We start from the raw sequence: 25,890 nt of genomic DNA on the forward strand, positions 1-25,890 counted from the left end.
CCTTGCCATTTGGAAACATGGACAGCAAATCAGATTCTAGAAGATTGTTTGCTTCATGTGGCCTTTTCTAAATCTTTCATTAAAATTCTTGTTTCATCATACCCAATCTTACCAGATGTACCAGGAAATTTCGTATGTTCTCTAGGGATGCTTTGTTATATCTAACTTAACTGTGCATCTGCAAAGATGTGTCTAGAATTTAATATATTCCCACACAATTGTTGGCTGTATATTTGTCTACTGTGAAACATGAAGCCAAATTCAAGACTGCCTGACAAGATCTCAGTGAATTACTTACATCTTGCCTTGCCCCTCAACTGTTATGCAACATGATTTGAATTAGTGCATTATGTAATTGATACATTATATATGGTGATGTAACATTTGTTTTTCTTTTAATTTTTCAGGTACCTCCTATTCTGGCTATGAAGCTGCAGTGTATTCAGCTGCATCGTCCTATTACCAACAGCAGCAGCAGCAACAACAGAAACAGGCGGCAGCGGCAGCTGCTGCTGCTGCTGCGACAGCTGCTTGGACAGGGACCACCTTTACTAAAAAGGCACCATTCCAAAATAAGCAACTGAAACCAAAACAGCCTCCCAAACCACCCCAGATCCACTACTGTGACGTTTGCAAGATCAGCTGTGCTGGACCACAGGTATCTGTATTATGTATTATTCTACTGTGCTTTATTCTACTATACTTTATTCATAATTTCTTCAGCTAAAAAACCTTTCCCTCTTAAGAGTCATGGAATTGCAGAATGGCCTGGATTGGAAAGGACCTTGAAGACCATCTGGTCCAAGCTCTGTGCTGTAGGCAAGGACACCTTCACCAGAGCAGGTTGCTCAGAGCCCCATCCAGCTTGGCCTTGAGCACTTCCAGGGATGGGGCACCCACAGCTTCTCTGGGCAGCTGTGCCAGTGCATCATCATCCTTACCATAAAGAATTTCTTCTTAATACCTAAACTTTCTTTCAGTTTGAAGCCATTGCCTCTTGTCCTGTCACTCCATGCTTTTGTAAAAGTCTCTGTCCATCTTCCTTACAAACTTCCTTTACGTACTGGCAGGTCCCACTTAGGTCACCCCAGAACCTTTTCCAGGCTGAACAAACCAAATTGTCTTAGCCTTTCCTCAAAGGAGGGGTTCTCTATCCCTCTAATTAAGAGTATTTGTTAATTTTTAGATCTGATTCTATACTTGTACTAAAGGAATAATGAAATAAAAATGCGTACTACTATAGAAAGAGTTCCTGTTGGAAGACATAAAGATACACCCCCTGAGCTTGTACAGAGGAGCTTCACCTCACTTCAGAATTATTTGAAACTTTGCATGTGATTTGTTTCTTCAGCATAGGAAACTTCTTAGAAAATACTGTTTTGAAAGCTATGGAATTACACAAGTTTAGTGAATGGGAAACCTGTCCCTTTGAAGGAGACTGAGGGAGACGTCTTCATTATATTCCAATTTCCCAGTTTAGTGTCATAGTGGGTAAAAGTGCCTAGAAAATAGATACAAAGTCATGCAGAATGTTTATATCTGAGTCTGGCTAAACAGTTCTTTAGGTAAATTTGTCATTATTTCCTACCCTGTCTGCTCTAGATTGCCAATGTTGATATAGAAACTAATATCAACTTCTGCATTTCATTTTCAGTACAGCTTTATTTGTGCACTACCTTCTTTTAAATTGATTTTTCTGTTTATCTGGATACACTTAAAGTTTGAGGGACGCTGGAAATCAAAAATAATTTAATGCAATGAGGAAACCGCAGTTTCTGATCCTGTCAAATTTTCAGTGGTGATACTGTTTGACCACTACTTGATTGAGAAGTTAAGAAGTTAGAGGAGAAAAACCTGTATTGTTTTACCTAAGTGTGGGATCCTGATGCTGGAGAAGAAAATGTTCTGGTCTTAGAAGTGGCCTGTTAATGCATGCCATACCACAGAAATGTTCAGTGTAGGAGGTATTTCCTAGGCAAAATGTGTGTTTTCTGCCATGTTCTGTATTAGATGTATTCACGGGAATGATGAACCAGCAGTACAAAGACAGCTTACTGTGCATTTTGTTTATTTAAACAGACTTACAAAGAACACTTAGAAGGCCAGAAACACAAAAAGAAAGAAGCAGCATTGAAAGCTTCCCAGAACACCACCAACAACAGTACTTCTGCTCGTGGAACTCAGAATCAGTTGCGCTGTGAGCTCTGTGATGTGTCTTGTACTGGGGCAGATGCTTATGCTGCCCATATCCGTGGAGCCAAGCATCAGAAAGTAAGAAGTTTCTCTTGTTCTTACCATGCAAGTCAGTTATATACATTTCTCCCCATCATTTTTATCGTTTTAAGGAAGGAGAAAATATGCAAAACAGTATAATTTAAATTATTTTATTTAAAAATTTTAGTTCTTCTTTTCCTTTCAAATTTGTCTTTAGGCTCACTATGAGAAGGGCATTGTTGAAAAAAAAGGGGGAAAATATTGCCATGGCATCAATGAAAAGAGGATATATTGGGCTATCACCCACATCATAGGAAGAAGGTGTGGAGTGAGATATGGGAAAGGTACCATTGAGGATTTGTATGCTTGTGCCCCCTAATTCTTCTCAAGACTGTTCTTGAGATTCATCTTACTTGTCTGTCTGGGACAGTAAATCTTCCAATGCACTTTGAAACATTGTAACCTAAGCCAGTGCAAAGAACAGGCATCATTCTTTGATGGTTCCTGTGAAGAAAACTGTCCTCTGGAAGCAAGGAACAATGTCCTGTAGTAGACTTTATAATGACTATGTTTAGAAGACTTCTGGTACATGTGTTGTTCTTATTGTTTGGGTGCTCTTTTGTGGGCATCCTGGAATAAAAACTGTGGGCTGCACTGTGAAATGCTGTGACCTATGTTTTAAACTTGGCCATACAATACTAAGTGCAATGATAGGTAGGATATGTGTTTAGAAATTACAGATTTTCCTTATAACTCTGGAAAGATTAATACCACTAACAAGTACAAAGTATTAATACTCTGCTTTTATAGTTCTTTACATCTCAGTACACAGGCATCAGTAACATTGTTCCTACTAAAATACATAAATCTCATAGCATGTTTAAAATTATCTTCCTTCAAGAGCAAAAATCAAAATTTAGAGAGACTTTAGAGAACTTGTCCAGTGTTCTTCCTTTAGTAAACTGAGCCATTACTTTCTTGGGTTGTGCTCCATAACTCCATAGGTATATAGAGTGTATTATATATTATCCTTTCATATTCGGATATAGCTTTCTCTTTGTGATAGTTGCAAGCCATTGCTGGGTTTAGGTTCTTACCAGTGTGAAAATGGTATCACATAAGACTCCATTGCTGTGGTAACTAAACAACTGTGTTCATTCTATTGGAAAAAAGTAATTTTGAACAGTTGCTTGAGTTTAAATTTATACTATTGTGTGACATTAACATGTCAGTATTCTGATAGGGAACATAAAAAATAAGAACAAAAGGCTAAGAAATTAATTTGGATAGTTGTGTGCATGTCATGATTGTGTACATGTTCATGTTTAAGGCATGTCTCACAGGTTTGTATTTTTTTTACTGCTGTTTTCAACACTCAGTCTTTAGTTTTGAACTTGCATATTTTTTTCATATGGATTACTTGCATTGCTTTTTCAGATGGTGGTCAGCAGACACCAAAAAGAAGTATTATTCCATGAGAGACATATTATAGAAAGGCCTGTGCTTATTAATTCTAATAAGCATGTACCTCTTTACTTTCTGTGAGATACTAAAGAGCTCTGAAATACCTCTTGAATCCTCCTTAACTATTTCTAAACATTAGAAAAAAAGGGAAAAACGGAAGGCATTTGCCTAAGGGATTCTCTTCAGCTTGGCTAAATAACGTGTAAAGTCTTTCAATATGAAGACTCTTGAAATGTAGCAATCAAAAGACACAGTGTTGCTGAATCTGAGTTAAATAATTCTTAGTTACAAATATTGTTTGGAACCAAAACAGTTTAATGTTCTGCCCCTTTGAAGGAGACTAAAAAGCAAGGAGGCGACAAAACAGATACATTGAAACATTAGGAGCAAAATGTATGCTTGAATTTATCTTGAGTTGTAAGCTTGTTGTGTTTATTATCTAAACAGTTGTGGGAGTAAATGCCTGAATTTCTAAAGCAAGTAAGCAATGTGAGATAGCAAGTGCCTATTTCCCTGTTATAGATGACAAGAGCTTTTACGCATCCATCTTTTTTCTTTACTAAGGCCACTTTTTGCAAAAAAACAAGCTAACTATTTATATTGATTTTTTAGATATTGATATTTTTGCTTGTGATAGCTGTAAAAATAATGTATCTCAGGGAGATAATGTTATTAATTTCTCTTCCTACTTACAGGTAGTAAAGTTGCATACAAAACTTGGCAAACCCATTCCTTCAACTGAACCAAATGTGGTTACCCAAGCTACTTCCTCAACATCCACATCTGCTTCCAAACCAACGGCCTCTGCTTCAAATATAGCAACTAGCAGCAGTACAGTGAACTCCTCTGTTGCATCCTCTGCAGTGAAAGTTCTTACTCCCACGGCAAACACCACACTTAACACTGCATCCAACAACAAAACATCTTCAACTGCTGCTAACATAGCAGTAAAGAAAATATCTACTCCGAAAATAAACTTTGTTGGCAAGTACAGAAGTCAGTCTTTATTTTGAAACCTAACCTATTCTGTAAATTTTTCTTAAGAACTAGTTCAGCAGACACAAATATATTTAGGTAACTCCATGCATGAGTTACTCTGCTGTGTTTAAGGGAATTACTGATAAGTGAGAATTTCTATAAAAGTTTTGCTTCAAAATTGATGTTGGTGTTTTCTGCCCAGTTGTCTCCACCTGGCCCCTCCTGAATATTTTTCCCACCTTCATAAGAAGCCTCCCACCTTTTGTTTCTTACGTAGTAGCTGCTGGAGTATTGCAGTTTATAGTCCTAGTTTCAGCTCACAGCCTGGGCTATTAATGTACATCCAGTAGATTGGCAGTTTGTGATGGGCAACTGAAACATCCTTTTTCAGTGGAAAACTAACCATGTAAACTTTGAACTGAGTATAACAGAGATGGGAAGCAGCTGTTCCACAATAAGCTATCCTGCTCTTCAAGGAAAGACCTATACAGTTGCAACGCTAGGAGTATACTACCTTTACTAGTACAAACATTATAAAGTTTTGAAGTACATTTTTTAAATATATAAATTTTCAAAATAACAAAAAAAAAAAAAAAGATTATTAAAATACATTTTCTGAGTTGTTTCCTATTCAGTCCTGTCCCTTGAAAAAGCAGGAAAACAAATAACAAAAATGGTGATTTTTTTAAAGCAGAAGTTTTTCTTATTAGAGTAAACAACTTCAGTGTTTAAGTAACCTGAATGTTGTTAAATTTACTGTTAAAATATTTAATTGTATTGAAAATATACTTAAGTTTTGGTTGATTTTAAAATCCAATAGATTTTAAAAGACCTATAATTCTTTGCCCAAATCATAGATATTTGCTAATAAAATCTTCAGTTTGCACACTATAGTTAATCACATTCTCATTTTATGAGGAGCAATAATTTAACTTTTGGTTTTGATTTGTAGGTGGTAATAAGCTTCAGACAACAGGAAGTAAAATGGAAGAAATGAAATCAGCTGAAAATGTTAAAACACCTCCTGCTGCTACAGTGCAAACACAGGAAGTAAAGCCTGACACAGCAGCTGAACCAGTGACTCCCACAACTCTTGCTGCCTTGCAAAGTGATGTCCAACCAGTGGGCCATGACTATGTGGAGGAGGTATTAATATGAAAATATGTATTATTTTTTAACTGTTATAGAGAATGTAATCATGGAGCGATTGAGGTTGGCAGGGACTTCTTTAGATCACCTGGTTCAGTCACCCTGCTTAAGAAGGACCACCTACAGCCAGTCACCCAGGACCATGTCCAGATGTTTTTTGAGAATGTCAAAGGATGGAGACTCCATAACTTCCCTGAGCAGTTGTGCAAGAGCACAGTCAGTCACAATAAAACAGAGTGTTCTGATGTTCAGCTGTTTTTCACTTGGTGCTAATTGGCTCTGGTCCTGGCACTGGGCACCATTGAAAAAAGTCTGGCTGTGTCCTCTCTGCACCCCTCCTCCAGGTATTCATATGCACTGATATGATCCCAACTCAGCCTTCTCTTCACCAGGTGAGACAGTTGAAGTCCCTCTGGACGTCAATGCAACCCTTTGGTATATCGTCCCCTCCTCTTAGTTTTTTATGTCATTGGCAAACTAGCTGAGGATACTAGCTGAGGATCAATCCAGAGCATTACTGAAGATGTTACAGGACTGTATTGATCCAGGGGCTGTGTTGCTGGCTCCTGGCCTCCAACTGAGCTTCATTCTGCAGATCACTACCCTTGGCCAGGCTGTTCAGACAGCTTTCAGTCCAGCTCACTCTATACTTATCCAGCCTATGCATTGGCAGCTTGTGTTGGAGGATATTGTGGTGAGACTGTGTCCAAGGTTTTATTGAAGTCCACAGGGACAATCTTGACTGCTCTGCCTTCATCTGCCAGGCCTTCACCTTGGTGAAGTCATTCTGACTGCCCCTGATGGTTTTCTTGCCCTCATTGTACCTGGAAATGGTTTCCAGGATTAGCTGCTCCATTGCCTTCCCAGAGGTCAGGATGGGGTTGACTGTAATTCTCTGGGTTCTCCTTGAAGATAAGACTGACGATGTGAATTTTGCATGATACACAGGTCTGTGATTTATTAGCTCACTATGTTCAGGTTTGAATTTAAAGCTGTGTACTCTTTGAAATGGAAGGACCTTGTTCCCTGCTCATTACCAAGCACAGTGGTGTGTCTGTCAGAAATGAAGGTTCTTTTTTTCTACTTTGCCTTCTTTCAGTTATTGTGTGAACTTCTTAACATGTTTTAGGACACGTAGACATTATCCAGTGGCACTGGATAATTTGATTAATGGATAATTTAATTTTATATCAGCCTTATAAAATAAAAAAGAAATGACCAAATGTGTTATAACTTTATTTTCCAGGTAAGGAATGATGAAGGAAAGGTGATCCGCTTTCACTGTAAACTCTGTGAATGCAGTTTCAATGATCCTAATGCCAAGGAGATGCATTTGAAAGGGCGGCGGCACAGACTTCAGTACAAGGTAAAAATGCTAATGCTTCTCTCTGAAAATCGACCAGATATCAGCTAACTGGTCTGGTCACCTGCTCTTAGGTTTAAAGACCAGACAAAAGTAGGCACTCTGAGTAAACAGCATGTAAAAAAAGAGAAATATATTTTATAGGCAGTGTAGTCTTAAAAGCATAATGCAAACTGTGAAATTACATTTTGGTTGAGGCTTTTTAAAATGTTTTGAATGTTGCTTGTAGTCTAAGCGATGCTTAGTGAAGTGAAGCAACAATAGGTTCTTTATGTTCTTTACCATGAAGTTTAAAGAGTATGAAATAGTATTGCTCAGTGTTTTTGGTAGGATAAACAGCACACACTCTTTGTGTTGCAGACTTTTTAATGATAACTGCATTTGTGAAGTTCTGAAACTGCATTCGGCTCCTTTTGATTTTATTGTAGATGAGTAGTGTATGTTAAATATGTCAGAACTACTCCATAACCTTGAGATGAGGACAGGAATGCAACATTTAATTCATTACTTTTCTGATCTAGAAAAAAGTAAACCCAGACTTACAAGTAGAAGTGAAGCCCAGTATTCGAGCAAGAAAAATTCAGGAAGAGAAGATGAGAAAACAGATGCAGAAAGAAGAATACTGGAGAAGGCGAGAAGAGGAGGAACGCTGGAGGATGGAAATGAGGTAATGCATTATGTTTCATGAATGAATGTGACAACCTGCTGTCAGATTGTCTGAAACTAAACGCCATAGTTACTTATTTTAAATACTTTAGGGAACTCCATACTGTCGTGTTTTAAATTGTCATTCTCTCAGTGGGATTTTTGTTTGCTATTCTTCAATCCTTCTGAGTAATGCAGAGTTAGTAGAATTACTTTGCCATAAATGCAGACCTACTTTTACAACAATAATTCATGTTGCCACTGTCTCTTCATTGGTATTTGCTCATGACTGCTAAAAGTTGTTGAAGACAGAGAAGGATCTGTCTAGAGCAGTGTCAAGTATTAACTGCTGTATAAAAAGAATACTTTGATTGATGCACTTCAGGCGTTATGAAGAGGACATGTACTGGAGGAGAATGGAGGAAGAGCAGCATCACTGGGATGACCGTCGCAGAATACCAGATGGAGGATATCCTCATGGCCCTCCAGGACCACTAGGTCTCCTGGGAGTTAGACCTGGAATGCCTCCTCAACCTCAAGGACCAGCAGTGAGTTTCTTACCTTGAGGAAAAAAAATTAAACCATTCTTACCAGGAGGCACAGTTAAGAAATATAAAATTACTCAGTGCTACTGCACTTGTCTCCGGTGTTTCTTAATAAAGGATTTGGAAAAGGGAGGAAGAAATTATATGCTAATGAAATGGTGTAGGTGTACTAGTCCTCCAAAATAAGTCCAATGAAATGACAAGAGGATGCTTTAAATATTGCTTCTTATGAAACACAAGTCATACTGAATTTTTCTATTTTTTATTTTATTTGATTGTGTTATACAACATTATTTACCTAATTGTGGACAAGTGTATGGATAAAAGGTATCTGGGTCATCAGACTTGGAGAATAACGGTTAATGGTGCATCATATTCTAGCAGTGTGGAGTGCAGTACCACTGGCCATGGGTTGATTCTGGTATTAGACTGAAAAGCACCTTATCAGGGATCTGAAAGGTGATGGAGTGAGTGCACATTGCTGAGGTTTGCAGCTGGCGTGAACCTGAATCACACTGGGACGGGGAGAATAGCTGATACCTTGGATGGCAAGGCCAACCATCCAGAGGCACCTAGGTGGGCTGTAGGAGTGGAACTTTATGGCATTCTGCAAGTACAAGTGCCTAATGCTGCACTCAGAAAGGAAGAACCCTTTGCATTGATTGAGGCTGGGTAGCAGCTCTGCTGAAAGGGATCTGGGGGTCCTGGCAAACAGCAGGCTGGGCATGTGTCAGCAGTGTGCCCTGGCAGCAGGGCCAGCAGCTACCTGGGCTTTAAGAGGAGCACAGTTAGTTGATTAAGGGAAGTGATCAGCTTTCATAAGACCCTGACTTCAATGCTGCATTTAATTGTGGGCTTTCCAGTAGAAGATACATAAACTATAATGGGCTCAGTGTGGTGCTAGATGTTCAGAGGTCTGGAGCACTTGCCCTGTGAGGAGAGACTGAGGCATCTGAGACTGTTCAGCCTGGAGAAAAGAGAGTTTCAGAGTAGCCTTCTAATAGCTGTGCTTTATAAAGGAGCCGGGCTTTTTATAGTCATGAGAGGGTGAGATGCATCCAGCTTAAGCAAACACAAAGGAGATTTAGACTGAATACAGGAAATCTTTTTTTTACAGGTGTTACGCAGCCACCATCTTTGAAGGTTTTCAAAAACTAATGGGCTAAAGCCCTGAGCAACATGATGTGGTCTACAGCTGACCATGTTTTGAACAGGAGATTGGACTAGATGACCTTCTGAAGTCATCCTGTACAATCCTTTGATTGTACAAAAGAAATCATGGGTACTCTATTTTGCAGCAATATCCAAGTATTTTCCCGTTGAGGAGTACCTCTGATCTTGGGATTTGCCCTTAGTTTAATTTTGATACACTTCATGTCTTTTCAGATGTGATTCATTGTGACAGTGTAGGCTGTTGAGGAAACTTCATGTTTTATTACATTTCAGTGATGTGAGGTTTGAATATTCTGTTCCTTAGCCACATGTTTGGGTTTTGGTGTTTTGTCCCATTTGTGAACTTGGAAGTGCCCCCAGGTTTCAGAAGAACACTTTTCTGTCTGTTCAGCCTCTGCGCCGCCCTGACTCCTCTGACGACCGCTACGTGATGACCAAGCATGCTGCTATATATCCAACTGAGGAGGAACTTCAGGCAGTCCAAAAAATTGTTTCTATTACTGAGCGTGCTTTGAAGCTGGTTTCTGACAGCATGACTGATCATGAAAAAAGCAAGAACAAAGAGGGTGATGACAAAAAGGATGGCAGTAAAGACAGGTATTTTTAAATTACTTTCTAAGCATTTTATGGTTTTTCCTTACCCTGTTATCAGTGTTTTCAGGATCTCATTTCTTTGGGCTTTTATGCAGTTTTTTGAAGTCTCAGAAAGATGTGGAGTACAATTTTATTTTACTTTTCTATATTCAGGATTATTTTTATGATTTTTACATTATTATTTTAAATGCAACTTTCAACTACAATTCACAGAGCTTTGAAAGGCGTTTTACGGGTGGGCGTTTTGGCTAAAGGTTTGCTGCTCCGTGGAGACCGAAATGTCAATCTTGTTTTGTTGTGTGCTGAGAAGCCCTCCAAGACATTACTCAGTCGTATTGCTGAAAGCCTCCCTAAGCAACTTGCAGTAAGTAGAATTTAGATTTTTGGATTTGAGTTTTTGTAAAAGTACTGTGAAAATCTGTCCTCAAGTTAAATGTCAGCAGGACTCACTGTGCTCCTACGTGACATAGCTCAGGTTCAGTTTCTTTCCATTTTCTGAGTGTTTTCAACTGAATTCAGAGACTGCTGCATGTTCTGCTTCCTCCATATTGTGACCATACAAGAGCGTGCTCTAGCAGCGTAGTATCAATCACCATTTAACAGATTTCTTTTATTTGGGAAATAGAAATGAGCGCAAGAAAGACCATTAATCAGTTACTAGCAATAGAGATAATTACAGCACATTACATGTTACAGCACATCTGCTGCCTCAAGTCAAAGTTCTCCATTAATGCCATTTTTTGTACTGATATCTTGTTTCCTTATTGTATGTGTCAGTGCTTTATTGTTCAAAATTAGCCAGCTAAATCTAGCGTGGGATTTTTAGGATGTAGACTGTTTAAAAAAGTAAATATGCAGTCTTAGACCATTCAGTGAAATATAAAACCTTTGTATTTCCACAAGAAAGTATAAAGTCTCTGCTCTCTGTTGAACAAAGCCTGTCACTGTAGAATGCTTGTCGCAGCATCAGTATTTCAATGCAATCTAGTAAAATGCTTCACAGAATCACTGGCATGATAGAAGCTGTAGCAGGAATAATGAAAAAATAGTCTGAAGTTTGCTCTTCTTTGAAGTAACAGAACAGAAGTAAATTTAACAAATGGACATCTTGGTCTGTCTTTGTGGAAATGTTCACCAAGTATGTAGAAGGTCACAGAGGAGCCTACAGCTTTCTTTTGGGACTATTTAGAATTATTAAATAAAGTTGCAAAAAGCAATTCAAAATAAACACTTTATTAGTTAAACTTACACTTTTTCCCTGGTGCTTATCTTGCCCCTTTTTCTTAGCATGTTGTGACACCAAAGCACAGAATATACCTAGCAATACCCATTTGTAATTGTGATCTTGAAAAATAAGCATCTTTGCTTTTCAAAGACTTCTGTGTTTCAGTGAGAAACACCCTGCTGACATTTTAATTGGCTCTGAGGCTTTATTTCAAACACCATCAAGATTCTTGTTATATAACGTCTATTAATTTCCTTTCTGGGCAGTTTTTTAAAATTCTAACTGCTTGGTTACGTATTTTCATTAATAATTTGGAAACAATATGCAAGTCTACATATCTTTATATTGTGTAGTGTGGTTTTATGACTACATAGGTATCTGTTTCATATAATTATATTGTGTTTCTGTCTTTCTGCTGAAAAAAGAATATGTTGGAATCCTTTTTCTTCTTCCTGATACTTTTAATGGCCACACGCTAACAGAAATTTCTGTTTCTCGATATTTAGGTAATAAGTCCAGAGAAATACGATATCAAGTGTGCAGTCCCAGAAGCAGCAATAATTTTAAATTCATGTGTGGAACCCAAAATGCAAGTTACAATCACACTGACATCTCCAGTCATTCGGGAAGAGAACATGAGGGATGGAGGTTGGGAAGTTGTTAAAGATGTTATTTATTTCTCACCTGTGTTTTTATGTTTATCTATTCTGCTTAAGATGGCACTAAGGTCCTGGAAGGCAACATGCTGGCACACATATTTGATCAAAACTTTGTTTTTCAACAACCAGTCTCAGTAGAAAACAGTTGGTTAAAATAAATGTGTATATGATGCTTTTATTTAATTTTTGAAATTTCTAACTTTATGTCCAACCTCAGCTTTCTGGAAAAGGTACAAGCTTGATTTTTTTCCCCCTTTTAAAATCATGTGGAAAACTAAGTATTTTATAGCAAGTGGCTATAAACTGGCTTTCTAGAGCAGTCTTGCCTTAAGAGAAAGATTGTATGGATTTAGAAAATCAAATCAGAGGTTTTTGGGTTTGAACTGGGTCAGTATTACCATCACTTAGACATTCTGAACAGTGCCACTGAAAATGCACTTTTACAGTACTTTTGACAGTAACAGTGCTTTTAACTTTAAAAGATAATGCGATTTTTTCCAGCTCTCTGAGGTTGTTTTTTGGTCTGGAGTGCTTTTTGAGTATATTTAGGCTCCTGGTATTACAATCACTCTTCTATCCAACTGGCAAACCCAACTAGTACAATAAGAAATGGCTTTGTCGTTGAGCTGAAGCAGAAGGTGGAGCTTGGGAATCAATTTACGTTTTTGAAGTCCACAGTTTCTCTGGTGCCAGCAGTGTTGCTTTAGGGTCTGTTCTGTAACACTTTCAAAGCTCCAAAAGCTTTTAAGCCAACAAGCATGATTAATGTCTGCAGTACATTGGTTCTTTTTATTTACGGGTCAGATAAAATTAACTTTTGTTTCCTTTTAATCCTGTATTTTCATAGTTGAAAGAGATCATAGCAAACAGGGTTCTGGTGTTTGACAGTGAACCTACAAATAGGAAATCCAAGGCTGTTTTAACACTTCTCATATACAGGTTGAAAGAAATTTTATGTGTGTATGTATACATGTGCTTGTGTATATACGTATTTATATAAGCCACTGAGGTTTTTTTTTTAGATTTCATCTCATCACTACATGTCCTCTAAAACACTTGAGGTTTTTATATTGCATTAACTAAGTGTCCTGTAGCTGTGACTAGTGCATTTATAAGCAAGCTATGTTAACAAAGTCATCCTACATAATAAGAAAGAAAAATTTTCAACATGTATTTTGTGGTTTGGATGACTTCCAAAGAGTCTTAGAGTGCTTTTGTTTTAAGCTGTTCATTTTATCCTAGCTATAAAGGCTTTGTATGTGTACTGTCACACCCAACCAATTTTACTTGGTTTTGGACAATCTGAGTATAACATGACTCTGGGCTGAATCCAACTTTCCGTATTAATCAAGTTTACTAAAAAAAAGCATTTTATCATTAAATTAGACTAACCATTTAATGAAATGAACCTTAAACACAATGTGTATTTCTTGATTTACTGTGCAGAAGTGCAGTATTGATTCCTGCCACTATACTCAATTCAACTAAGTGGTTTCTGGCCCAAAATTCTGTGATGTGGACTAAAAGTAAAACAAATTTCAAATTACTACCATCAGTCCCCTAAGTTACGCCGCCAAAAGGAAACAAATCTGTATTTTTGTCTGACCCACACTTGAGTTAAATTATCTTTGTGAGTTTATTCACTGCTGAATGCAGTACTGCCTCTAGGCAAACAAAATCAAGTTAGATTTCTCTTCAAGACACTGAGCAGTATAAAATGGATGTGCAGAAAAGTTCACTTTTGAAACTGGAGCAAATAGAAGACTGAATTGCCAATTATTGCAGTAAAGAAGTTCCTTATTCCGAAGACTGCTGCTTATTTGCTGCAGAGTAACAGTATGTGTTTGTGTTTTTCTTACTGCAGCTTCTCATGCTCTGTGTCTTACATTGGTTTGAAGTTTTCATTTTCCTTAGCCCGCTTGGGGAGCTAGTTCAGGTGTTAAGGAAGGCTTTACCGGAAGAACCAGTTGGAGTAAAGATGCAACTTGAGTCTTGCACATGGAGTAGAATCATGTTTGATGTGTTATTAAGTAAAAGGCTAAAAAAAAAAACCAAACAGTGAAATGAAATTGTTAACCGCATAGGTACTGTTCCTGACAGTATTGTGCGTTTGACAGTTAACCGAATCTGATACATTCCAAGAGCTCTAACCCAGCTGTGGAGTCTTCCTTCGGCAAACAAAGTGTACATACTTACAAACACCTCTGCGTGTGCGCGTGTGTCTCTTTTATCCTTAGCTAACAGCACCGGTCCAAAGCCTTCTAGCAGAGGGACTTGATTCCTGTCAGGGGTTGCTGCCAAGACATCGGAAGGATTTTTGACCAAGGTTTTCTAAAGCTCAGTGTCACACCTGCCATGCTTTACAAAGGAGGGGTTTGGATGCATAGTCCTAGCATCTGCTGTTACTTTGTGTTTGGTTTTTGTTTTGTTTTTTTCCTTTCGTCTTTGTCTCTCTCCTAGAATGAAGCAGTGTTCACACTAGTCTTATAATAGTTGACTGGATAAAATGCATTTTACATAATAAAACTTACCTAAATTGACATACCTGTTAACTTTTAATGAAGAGGTAGTGTGGACACAGCACGTCTAATTAAAGATTAACCCCTTATGTTTAGGCTAGTAATAAGTTATACAGGGTAAGAATTCATGCCCGTGTTTTGTAAATTAATTCCATTTTTGTCCTAGTTTAGTAGGGTGGTAGGTTAGGCATCTGATTTTAGTTACACAGTCTTTAAGGGGTTAATCCAGAAATGTGAAACATATGCAAAAATCCACAGAATAAATATTACAGGAGTTCCCTTTATACATTTTTTTAGTCAGTGTTTCATCAATGTAGTACCTGCCTCAGCAACTTCTGACTTTCAGAGTCTTTTTAAGTTCCAAGGGTATTCTTATGACAGCTATTAGGAACCCATTTTAGATGAACATTTCCAGCACTGAGTAAGATTCTTTCCTGTACATTTAAATTGCAATTCTTCTCAGTAAAACTATTTTAGAAGTTGAAGATTTTCAGAGGTAGAAATTTCAAATTATTAATGAATTATTGGGCTAAAAGTTTGCACAGTGTCACCTATTTGTATGTTAGTTTTAGAAGAGTGTATATAATTGACTGATTAGACTATTGGCCCCACAGCACATATTTGCATTTTTAATTTCTCAACCTTATTTTGCCACTTTTTCCTGTGGTGTGTCTTCTCAGGATGTACTCCTTGTCTCATATATCCGGGTTGTACTCCTTTAATCATTTAGCTTTAGCTGGCACCCCTCTTGTATAGGTTTGGAGGGGAGTTTTTGTTACTGTTTTTGCTTTGAAAGAAACATCACTTCAGACATCTTCATTTGCTCTGTAATTGCATTGTGAAGACTTTTATTTTTCCACCTTAATATATAGTTTGTAAGTTCAAGTAAGTGTGAGAAGTTACCTATGTTCTTCTCAACTTTGCTGTTATGAAGTCTTCAGCTTTTTATCCTGATACAGAGCAATGGGACTATCCTATCAAAATGCTCGAATCTGAATATAGTACTTCACATTAAATTTAGTTACTGTACTGAAAAGCTATGTCATTTTAATTCATGGCCTTTTAGCTCTATAGACTAAAGAATCCTACTAGTTTACATTTGTGGTTTCAGGGCACTATTTCTGCAACATATCTAAAAGCTTCTTGTTGCAGGCATGTTTCATGAGCCTCATTATTTTTTGTTTTATTTTATTTTCTGGCTTAACCTAAATTTAGATCTTGAAGGAGTAAACTACTGTTCCAAACAGCTAGCTCCTGTGAGATGTGTGCCATTGAGTGAGGGCTTTTTGCTTCATCTTATTTGGTGTATCACCGGTTATGCTAGCAACATATTTTGTGACTAGTCACCATAGCCATTTTCAGAATGAGTAAAAAAGTAACTTTTAATGGTGATCACTGATCTGATTATATCTATATAGTTTTCAAGTAACTCAAGGATACCATTTCATATTGTTTAGTGGTTCCATTTTCACTGATTAAACCACTTCTGTAGTATCTTCATTTTTGGTAGGCAAGCAGTCAGCTTGGTAATCAAATTATTTTCTGAACATTCAAATAGGCAATGTCTGCTATGTTTTCTTCATCTTTCAGACATTTTGCTTTGTTTTTTAGACTATTCCTTGCTTTTCTTTATCTTGGTGAGTCTTTGGTAAAGCAGTCCCTTTTCAGATCCTTCCTTGCATCCTAAGTGTTGCTGGAACATATCTATTATGGGCTGAGGAATTTTATTTATATGGTAAGAGAGAAAGTGCTAGAAAACAAGGAACTCTGTAATATTGAAGAGCATATCACATTCCTTTAGTCAGGTTTTTAAAGTAAAATAATTTTAAGATATGATAAAAATAACATGATTACTAAACATTCAGTGCTTTTAAGATTTGTAATACTTAGTTTTTCTTTCAAGAATAGGTCCCAAATAACACCTGACAATTAAAATTTAAAAGAAACTAAGTTTGAATGTTTCTACTTGGTTAAAGTGGATTTTTGTGTTCCTTCTGTCTTGTGTTCTCTGTGCTGGTGCACTGTGTCCAACCATCCTTCCTTCAGTATTTAATTTTAGGGGATATGTATTTTTCCACTGTTAGCTGAAATAAAGAAGTACTATGCATTGCATAATCAGCAATGCAGATGAAAATAACTTCAGAGCTGAAGTGCATTATGCTCTTGATCTTTCTACTGGGTTGATGCCCTAATCCCAATTGAGCAACTACCGCTGAACATTTACATTTCTCGTTCAAGGGTTTAAACTTTAAATGGCATGTGTGACATTGAAGCTATTTAAGGAAGTGTCTTGCTCACCTGGTCAAACACCCATTCCTCACTGCATTTTGCCAATTCAATCCATTTTAGATGTAACCTCGGGTATGGTGAAAGACCCACCGGACGTCTTGGACAGGCAAAAATGCCTTGACGCTCTGGCTGCTCTACGCCACGCTAAGTGGTTCCAGGTTCGGAACATCATTTTACTTTCTTCTTGTAGCCTTATGAGAGATTAGTTCAGTTGCAATATGAATGTTTAACTGTGTGAAAACACTCAGCGTTGTTCATGCTAATAATACTTAATATTTCTCTGGTCCCTAAATTTAACTGTAGGAGGTTGAGTATGGAGGAGCTGCTTTATGCAGTTATTGCACATTTGACTTTTTTTTTTCCAGTCATTGAGAAGGCGATGTTGAAAGCTTGACTCGCTTGGGGTGATCATATGTTGTATATTTGTTATATATTCCATAAGGCTGCAGAGTAACTTCGCTTTAAATAATGGGATATGTGTCTAAAGCTTTGTGTTTAGATTTAAGACTTTTTTTTCTATTTCTTTTAGTGCATTAAGTGTAGGGAATGAAAGGTGAGAAGCAACTGTTTGGTTTAGTGACTTTGCATTCTGGCAAAGGCACAATAAAGAAACCAAACAGATTCCCTTGACCTTTCAGTCTCTATACCTATTTCTTAGATCTTGACTTTATCCTTTTTATTTCTAATATAGAAAGATACTGTATTTATTGTTTCAAATGAACGTGGGTCAAAGTGTATAGGGGATCAAGAAATGTTATTCTTGTATAACCTGTGCACTTTGACTTCTACCACCTTAAATTACTAACCCTGTATAAAATACTGCTGTAAATGGCAGCTCACGGAATAATGCTGTAGAATGATTTGTTTCAATTTGTATCTGAGCTTCCATTGAACAGTGGTGTTTTAGTCTTTCAACAACTCCTTTTTGCTATGGGTGCAGGGGTTAATTAATTGGATTTTGTATTGCTCTCAAGGCTAGAGCTAATGGTCTGCAGTCCTGTGTGATTATCATACGTATTCTTCGTGACCTCTGTCAGCGGGTTCCTACTTGGTCTGATTTTCCAAGCTGGGTAAGTAATGTTTTTATAATGAGTCTTCTTAATAAAGATGTTACTACAAGGAACTTATAGTGAAGTGTTAGTACAGTTTTTAAATTCAGACATTTTCAACACGTAGTGTAGGGTTTTGTTTGGGATTTTGGGGTGTTTTGTTAACATGTACTCCAGATTACCCTCTTAAAATACAGTTTTCTAAGGTTTTTCATTTGAAGCTGGAAGTTACTGGTTTTTTTCCAAAAGAAATTTTCTTGTTCTTTTCTATTCTTTGTGGGTAGATCCCTATTCTAAGTTTTAGCATTTTTTTCCTTTACTCTCTATGAAAGAACCTATTTTTTCCTAACCACCAACTCTGAATTGCTTGGAGTTTGCTGAAACGTACTTAAAATAATGCCGGCTGTGCCCAGATAGTTATGTGATAACAGAAAGAAGTAAAAAGAAAAAATCACAGGAATTCTTATGTTTATTATGTCTCTTTCATAAGGTGAAATACCACAGTACTTCAGTACAGCCTGTGGTTGTGTCATCGTTGTATTTTAGTCAGTGTCACTTAAATCTCTGGGTTGTATCAGGTCACCTTTCTTAATTCAGTTGAGTGTTCTTGGAGCATTCTTTTTGTATTGACTACCTTACAAATGCTCCAAATACCAACAGATATACAATCTGTGGATTGGATTAAGTTATTCTGAAGCAAATACCTGAAACATGCATCATGTGGAAGTAAACCTAGCCCTGACTGCTGTGTTTTGCAGACCAAATCCATTTGCACTGTGCTGCTTCCTTCTCCGTTTTGACAGGAAGAGCACTAACAGTGTTTTGATCAGTTGACTTTATTTAGATGAGAAATACTTTACAACTCCACTAAGTTTGCAGACAGTTTTATTAAATTACTTCTAATAATATTTGTTGCTTCTGGAAGGCAAGTGGAGCAGTAATGTCTGTTTTTTAAATATTTAAATGGAAAAAACTAGTGCCAGTTTCAGTACTGCATTTCATGAAAAGTACACTAAACAAATACAGCTCAAAAGATGCTAAGTGCTCTCTTAGTAACACTGTGATACTGAGTTGCCAGAGAATGACCCTTGGCTTACTTTCAGAAAAGTATCCTTACAACTGTTGCAACACAGAGGAGGGATATGGGTGAAGAACAAGGAATGTGGCTTCTTAACTCTCATATTATGTGTTCCAAGGAACATCCAGAAGGGAAGAGAGATATGAAGTAGTGTGTCAGACCTTGCTGTGTCTCAGTTCTCTCCAAAAGTGATTCCTGATTTGTTCCTGATGCATTCTCAGAGACATGGAGCAGCACTGAACTGTAGTCAGCTGTTCTTTTGGCCTGTAGGAAAAGTCTTACTGATAAAAACAATGACAAAATGAAAGTGGTGATTTCAGCCAGTACAGATGGAATTTCACAGATTGGAGTAATACAGATTTCTGAATACAGATATTCTCCTACCCTCTGTAGGGTAGGAACCTTTTACAAATGAAAGAGATGACAGAGCTGGTTTAAAAAAAACATAAGTAGTTGTAAAAATATAAGTTAATAGGAAGCCTGAATGCTCACAGTAGTAGCATTTCATGTACCTAAAAGTAGAAACTAAATTAAAAGAATTTTAGGTTCACATAAAGAATAATGTGTACGTCAGGTTCCTACACATTATTTAAATTTGAAATCCAACCTTTTGTGGACATAAACACCAGGACATCATAATTCACATTTTCCTAGGACTGAGTTATAGACCTCAGTGTATTATATGGGGATCCAAAAGAACTAGATTTTAATATATGCAAATCCAAGATCTGCTTTTTTCTCTTTACTGATGTACTTTGTTTCCTGCTTGAAAACATCTTAATTACTGTTGCCAAATCCTGACTGATACAGTAGGAGTATGGAAATAACATGCTCAAGAATTGAAATCTGTCAGTTAAATGGAGCTAAAATAGGAAGAAATGGGCAGCCTTAGTGATTAGCACTGCCTGTAGTTACTTGTATACATCAGAATAAATATTTACACCTTGAAAGGAAGAAGAAAAGGTAGCGTTTGAGCAACTGTAGATGTGGTGAGGAGGACAAGGTACAAACACGTGCCTCCAAAAAACTTATCAAAAACTATTGTTTGAGAATTAAACTTGCCAAAGAACAAGTGAAACATCTATCTAATTCCGGGAAAGAGATCTAGGAGAAGTTAGTTCTTTCTTTTGCAAATACTTTTATAGGTTCTTCTGGGAAAAAATAATGTCTAATAAAAGCGAGCAATGGAAATAATAATGGAAAAAAAACAGTACTTAAAACACAGCTAAAGATTTAAGCCATTTTAACTAACATCAAATAATGTATACATTTCAGAATGTATACATTCCGAAAATGAAATGTATACATTCAGAAAATATATTTATATTGATATATAAGGTTATATAGAGGTTTTTTTATACTTGTTTAACATCTGAATTAGTGTTGCTTGCTTACCAGGAGAAAAATTGCTGTATGCTTCAGTTTTTCTAAACTGAAGGACTAATGACGATACTAAGCATTTTAAGGACATTAAATGTTTGATATTATAAGTTTCTGTAGTCTTGTAGAAAAAACTATTTCTATTTTTCTAAAGCATCCTGTTTCATTAGGTATACTGTGTACTGTATTCATGGGGCTGACAGAATCAAGTATCCCAGAGTGTTTCATAGTCTCAAAAATGGCTGGACAAGTTGTCTACCTGTATATGTAGGCTACTACTGTATAAATTTCTACAAAATTCCTGAAAAACTTGTGATGGGAAGAAGCCCATCATAGAATCACTGAATTGTTCAGGTCGGAAAAGACCTTGAAGATCATCAAGTCCAGTTGTTAACCCAGCACCACTAAACCATGTCCTTAATTGCCAAATCCACATGTTTTGTGAACACTTCCTGGGATAGTAACTCTGTCAACTCCCTGGGCACGCTGTTCCAATGCTTTACAACCCCTTCAGTCAAAACTTTTTTTCCTAATATCCAATCTAAACCTTTCCTGGTACAACTTGAGGCCATTTCCTCTTGTCCTGTCATCATTTATGTGGGAGAAGAGACCACCCCCCACCTGGCTACACCCTCCTTTTAGGTGGTTATACAGAACAATAATGTCACTCCTGAGCCTCTTTTTGTCCAGGATAAACACCACCAGCTCCCTCTGCAGTTGGTAGCAGAACCTTGTGCTCCAGATCCTTCCCCAGCTCTGTTCCCCTTCTCTGGACACATTCCAGCACCTCAGTCTCTTTCTTGTGAGGGGCCCAAAACTGAGCCCAGGACTTGAGGTGTGGCCTCAGCAGTGCCCAGCACAGAGGGGCAGTCACTGCCCTGGTCCTGCTGGCCACACCATTGCTGATACATTCAGGATGTCCTTGGCCCTCTTGGCCACCTGGGCACACCCTGGCTCATGTTCAGCCACTGCTGACCAGCACCCCCAGGGCCTTTCCCACTGGGCAGTTTTCCAGCCACTGTCCCAGCCTGGAGCTGCAGGGGGTTGTTGTGACCCTGGGACAGGACCCAGCACTTGGCCTGGTTGAACCTCACACAATTGGCCCTGGCCCATGGATCCAGCCTGTGCAGATCCCTCTGCAGAGCCCCCCTGCCCTCCAGCAGATCAGCACTCACACCCAGCTTGGTGCCATCTGCAAACTGGCTGAGGGTGCTCTCAATTCCCTCACCCAGATCATGAATAAACAGAACTGGACCCAGCACTGAGCCCTCAGGACACCAGCAGTGACCAGCTGCCAGTATCAGTACTCATTGTTCATCTGGCACCACCTTTCTTTTTATTCATCTTTATAAAATAACTGGGGTTTCTTTCCATTTTAACTGAAAGTGTTCTGTGATGTGTAATGTTCTTCAAAATTCAGGATTCAAAATTCTCTACTGAGGAACAGTAACAGCTTTATTCTGTCTTAGTCCATCTTCTAATTTGGCTAAATCCTCCTGTTTTGGTCTAGGCTATGGAGCTGCTTGTGGAAAAAGCAATTAGCAGCGCGACTGGACCACAGAGTCCTGGAGATGCACTGAGAAGGGTTTTTGAGTGTATATCTTCAGGAATCATCCTTAAAGGCAAGTTGCCTTTTATGTATACGTACACTTAACTAATCCTGCTTGTAATAAGGTAAATATGTTACTAATTAGCCTGATTATTGTAGGTGGGCCTGGCCTTCTGGATCCCTGTGAAAAAGATCCTTTTGATACACTTGCTGTAATGACAGATCAGCAACGCGAGGATATTACTTCAAGTGCACAGGTAAGGGAATGTAGTTGTGAAGTAACTAAATTTGATGGATGGTTTTGTATTGGTTCTGGGGTTTTTTTTAATGTAGCTTTATATTATACATGAATTTTTTTTCACAGAATGCAGTCAGATCTTACCAGTCTTAAGCTAAGCATTGAACATATCACAGGAGAGGGTGTTCATAGTGCTCGTTTTTGCACTGAAATAAATGTATTTTCCTGAACAATTTATAGCATTCTCATCTACATCTATATATCTAGATGTAGATCTGTAAACAGGCTTACTCTACAGCAGTATGTTACTAGATTGGAAATTTTATAAATACATCTGTATAAGATTCGTACAATATTATGACCATTCATGCTTGCAGTTAAAGAGGTTACTGCCTCTGCCTCTTCATCTGATCCTTTTGCTAATGATTCCTGATCACTTGTCACCTAACATGACATGTGACAAGCCTTGGCTGCTTCTCTGCAAGCCCAGAAGCCCAAACACTAGTACATTAAACTAAGATGCTGCACTTACAGAAGCAGCAAAAGTGACATACACATTTTATTGTATTGATTTTGTTGGGAGATAGAAAGATGGAATAATTAGAGCTAAGGGTAATATCACACATCATTGATATTCTTCCCTAATTGTTTGATAAAGTGCTCAAAATGGACGTTTGTTTGTAACACAAGTGATTTTCTGTACTGTTTTTCTAGTTTGCACTGAGACTCCTTGCGTTCCGTCAGATACACAAAGTTCTAGGAATGGATCCGTTACCACAGATGAATCAACGCTTCAACATCCATAATAATCGTAAAAGGAGAAGGGACAGTGATGGGGTTGATGGGTTTGAAGCAGAGGGAAAGAAGGACAAAAAAGATTATGATAACTTCTAAAAATGTTGGTCATCATTGCTAATATTGATGGTAATGAAAAGTCCATTTGTTGCCTTGCTTCTACTTCATTCATAATGATGTCTGTTTAAAACATCCAAAACCAGCTTCTGAATTAGATTTGGAAGAGAACAACTTGGCTCTTCTGTGAGATTCTGAATATTTTAATTGGATGTACTGTACCAGACAAATTATGGATGGAAAGACTGCAAATGGAAACTTGTCATAGGAAAACACAGTTTTCCCTCATTGCATTTTCTTTAAATGTGTTGCTAAGTTTAGTATCTTTTCTTCTTTTTTTTTGTCTTTTTTATTAACAAGTGCATTGTCTTCCTATCTTGACTGTATTTAACGCAGCATTTGTGCTTCTGTTGCTATGTGTATTTTGACTTTTTATTTAGAAGTATTTTTGTTTGCCTTTGACACTAGTTGTATGAGTTACTTTGTGTTAGGTAGTAAAACAGTTCCCCTCCCAATTAATATTTTACAGAAGTTTTTTTTTTTCCTTTTTTGTAAAGTGAGACTGCAGGATCATGTTTTTTTCTAAATGTGAAGGGGTTACAACACATAATTGTCCTGCCATTTGAGTGCTCAGAATTAAATGTTTTTGCCAATCTTGTGGCATTTGTCTCCTTAGTGTGATATAACGGTGTAATTAAGACAAATTTGTGTTAATCTAATCGAGTTTGCTGTTAGTTGTGCATTAGCAGTATAAAAGCTAATATATACAGTATGGTCTTGCAACAGTTTTAAAGCCGCTGCATAATTGATCAAAGATTTGCATGATGGGTTTTGGTTTTTTTTTTTAATAGAAGGGCTTTAAAAACTATTATCTTAGGTTAAATGCTTAGGTCTTTGTATGACTGACTTCGTGACATAGCAAGGCCAAAAATAACTTTCTGAATTTCTTTTCTCAACAAGCAAAGGTGGGCATTTTCCATTTAGACAAAGTTAGTCATTCTTTTCAGTCAACTTTGTCAATATGGTACTAATGCCTCTCAGCCCTTAAAATAAATGTTTGTCATATCAGTGCCTGTGAGGTTATTCCTTATATCTGTTCCTGTATAAACTTTCTGTGATTTTTTTCAATAATTCAAATTTTAAAAGTGAAGTATTACTTAAAAAGTGAAGGTTATCAAAGAAAAAAACCCAGAAATTTATTTGCTGTGGCCATAGTGTATGCTTATGTCTCTTTCAAAAATCTAAATATAGCAGTGGTGTAAGTAAAGTTACATCATACTGTTGATGTATGCTCTGGTACACAGGTGTGATTTGTTGTCACAGCACTACAGTGGAATACACAAATAAAAGTTAAAATTTATTAAACGACTAAAATTCATTATACACTGGAAACTGAAGTTTCACTTACTCTGTTAAATGTGTATTATGCTTTGTTGCAAACCCATAAAACACAGATTAACATAGACTAACATTCCGGTAGCTACTTTATTGATGGCTGTAGGAGAGTGTCACATGTGACAAAGATAATTTGTTATTTCTGATACCATTTATTAAGAAAAGCCCAACTTCTGTTCCATTTCAAGGTCGAATTTATCTTTGACCTTTTTAATTAGCAACTCTTGGAGCAGGGGGCATGTTTCTGTTCCCAGCATCTACTGCTAACCAGTGTGGGCCTATGGAATAAAAATACAGTATTTTAGAAAAATAGAGGGAATCTAAAGACTTAAAAAAGAAAAACACTTAATAAAAATGTTCTGCGAGCATCAGAGTGCAATTTTCAAGGGAGTGATTATAAGGGGTTAGCATATAAAAGTAAAGCTTTCTCATTGTAGGAAAGCTTTCTAAATAATTAGAAATACAAAAAGCAGAAATGCTTTGACGTTACTTAAAAAAATTACACTCATTTTGTTGTCCAGCCTTCATGCATAGCTCCAAGCATATGCTTGTTCTAGGGGATATCTTGCTGCCATCGTGTCTAGTTAGCCATTACTATTTATTTTGAAAGCTACAGGTGCTATTCATGTGGCTAGTTCAACTCCATACCAAAGTTTCTTTCCTCATAAGGCAAACTTGTCTATTCAGGAATGTGACCCTAAAATATAGGATTAAAAAGGTCAAAGATGTATTTTAGATTTTCTGTATTTTCTGTTCTACTGGCTTTTAGCTCCTAACCAGTTTCTGGATCTTTTGAAATATTGTATACTTAAAGTGATTCCACATTAAATATGAAGCTGTGACCATGATTTTTGTGCTGTGTGGTGAAAGGTGAATTTGCAGTTTGTTTCTGGTGTTCATGCCCATTTTAATTGATAACTTCTGACACTTGTTAACAAATCCATGAATGTAAAAACAAGGTTTTCGAAAGTACAGAGCTAGCTTTGACTTAAATACTACACTGTGCGCTTCGGAAGGCAAAACTGACTAAATGAGCATTTTAAATATCCTGTGTTTTTGTAATACTGGCAGTTTACTAATAAGCACTATTTACATTTTTTATTCAGCAGTGCTGTGTGTTAAATCCCACAATTACAAACACTGTAGACATAATTCACAAAAGGGAAATGTACACAGAAAGGATATTCCCCCCCATGCTCACTTCAGAGGAACAGTTTGTGAACATGTGAGCTGTTCTGTTTCAAAGCTTTTTTGAATTTTGACGTGTCTTCCTAGTCCATAAGTGTGTCCTGTCTGTGAGCAGTGTGGTTTCAGAAGGATCTGTGCATACAGGCACTGGTAGAAATTAAAGTCTGTTAGACATAGTCCATCGACTTCTTGCCCTTTTATGAAATTCTAGATGAACAGTGAAACTTGCAGAACTATTGAGTATGATGGGTTCATTTGCAGCTTCTATTTTTAGACCTTTTAGTACTTAAAATTTTTCTGCCTAGAAAACTTGCAGCAGTTGGAATCAACTTTAAATATTCCTG

The 25,890-nt window shown here is 37.3% G+C and overlaps 1 protein-coding gene across 3 annotated transcripts in view; it reads left to right on the top strand.

Annotated features, from left to right (window-relative positions):
- ZFR (zinc finger RNA binding protein) overlaps positions 1 to 25,206 on the top strand; it is a 47,075-nt gene extending 21,869 nt beyond the window's left edge. The window contains exons 6-20 of one of the 3 annotated variants that reach the window (XM_054651587.2): positions 408 to 658; positions 2,080 to 2,271; positions 4,374 to 4,674; positions 5,609 to 5,802; positions 7,052 to 7,171; positions 7,690 to 7,835; positions 8,199 to 8,361; positions 9,923 to 10,128; positions 10,339 to 10,489; positions 11,857 to 11,998; positions 16,878 to 16,975; positions 17,792 to 17,887; positions 21,835 to 21,946; positions 22,033 to 22,130; positions 22,826 to 25,206. In XM_054651587.2, the coding sequence (XP_054507562.1) occupies positions 408 to 658; positions 2,080 to 2,271; positions 4,374 to 4,674; positions 5,609 to 5,802; positions 7,052 to 7,171; positions 7,690 to 7,835; positions 8,199 to 8,361; positions 9,923 to 10,128; positions 10,339 to 10,489; positions 11,857 to 11,998; positions 16,878 to 16,975; positions 17,792 to 17,887; positions 21,835 to 21,946; positions 22,033 to 22,130; positions 22,826 to 23,005 (2,450 nt within the window). In that variant the 3' untranslated portion in view covers positions 23,006 to 25,206. Of the gene's footprint in view, positions 1 to 407; positions 659 to 2,079; positions 2,272 to 4,373; positions 4,675 to 5,608; positions 5,803 to 7,051; positions 7,172 to 7,689; positions 7,836 to 8,198; positions 8,362 to 9,922; positions 10,129 to 10,338; positions 10,490 to 11,856; positions 11,999 to 16,877; positions 16,976 to 17,791; positions 17,888 to 21,834; positions 21,947 to 22,032; positions 22,131 to 22,825 lie in introns of those variants that run through there. The other 2 variants (XM_054651588.2, XM_077172334.1) reach the window with 2 other exon arrangements.
- The last annotated feature ends 684 nt before the right edge of the window (positions 25,207 to 25,890 follow it).

Source organism: Agelaius phoeniceus, chromosome Z, assembly GCF_051311805.1.
Source record: "Agelaius phoeniceus isolate bAgePho1 chromosome Z, bAgePho1.hap1, whole genome shotgun sequence".
Classification (NCBI taxonomy): Eukaryota; Metazoa; Chordata; class Aves; order Passeriformes; family Icteridae; genus Agelaius; species Agelaius phoeniceus.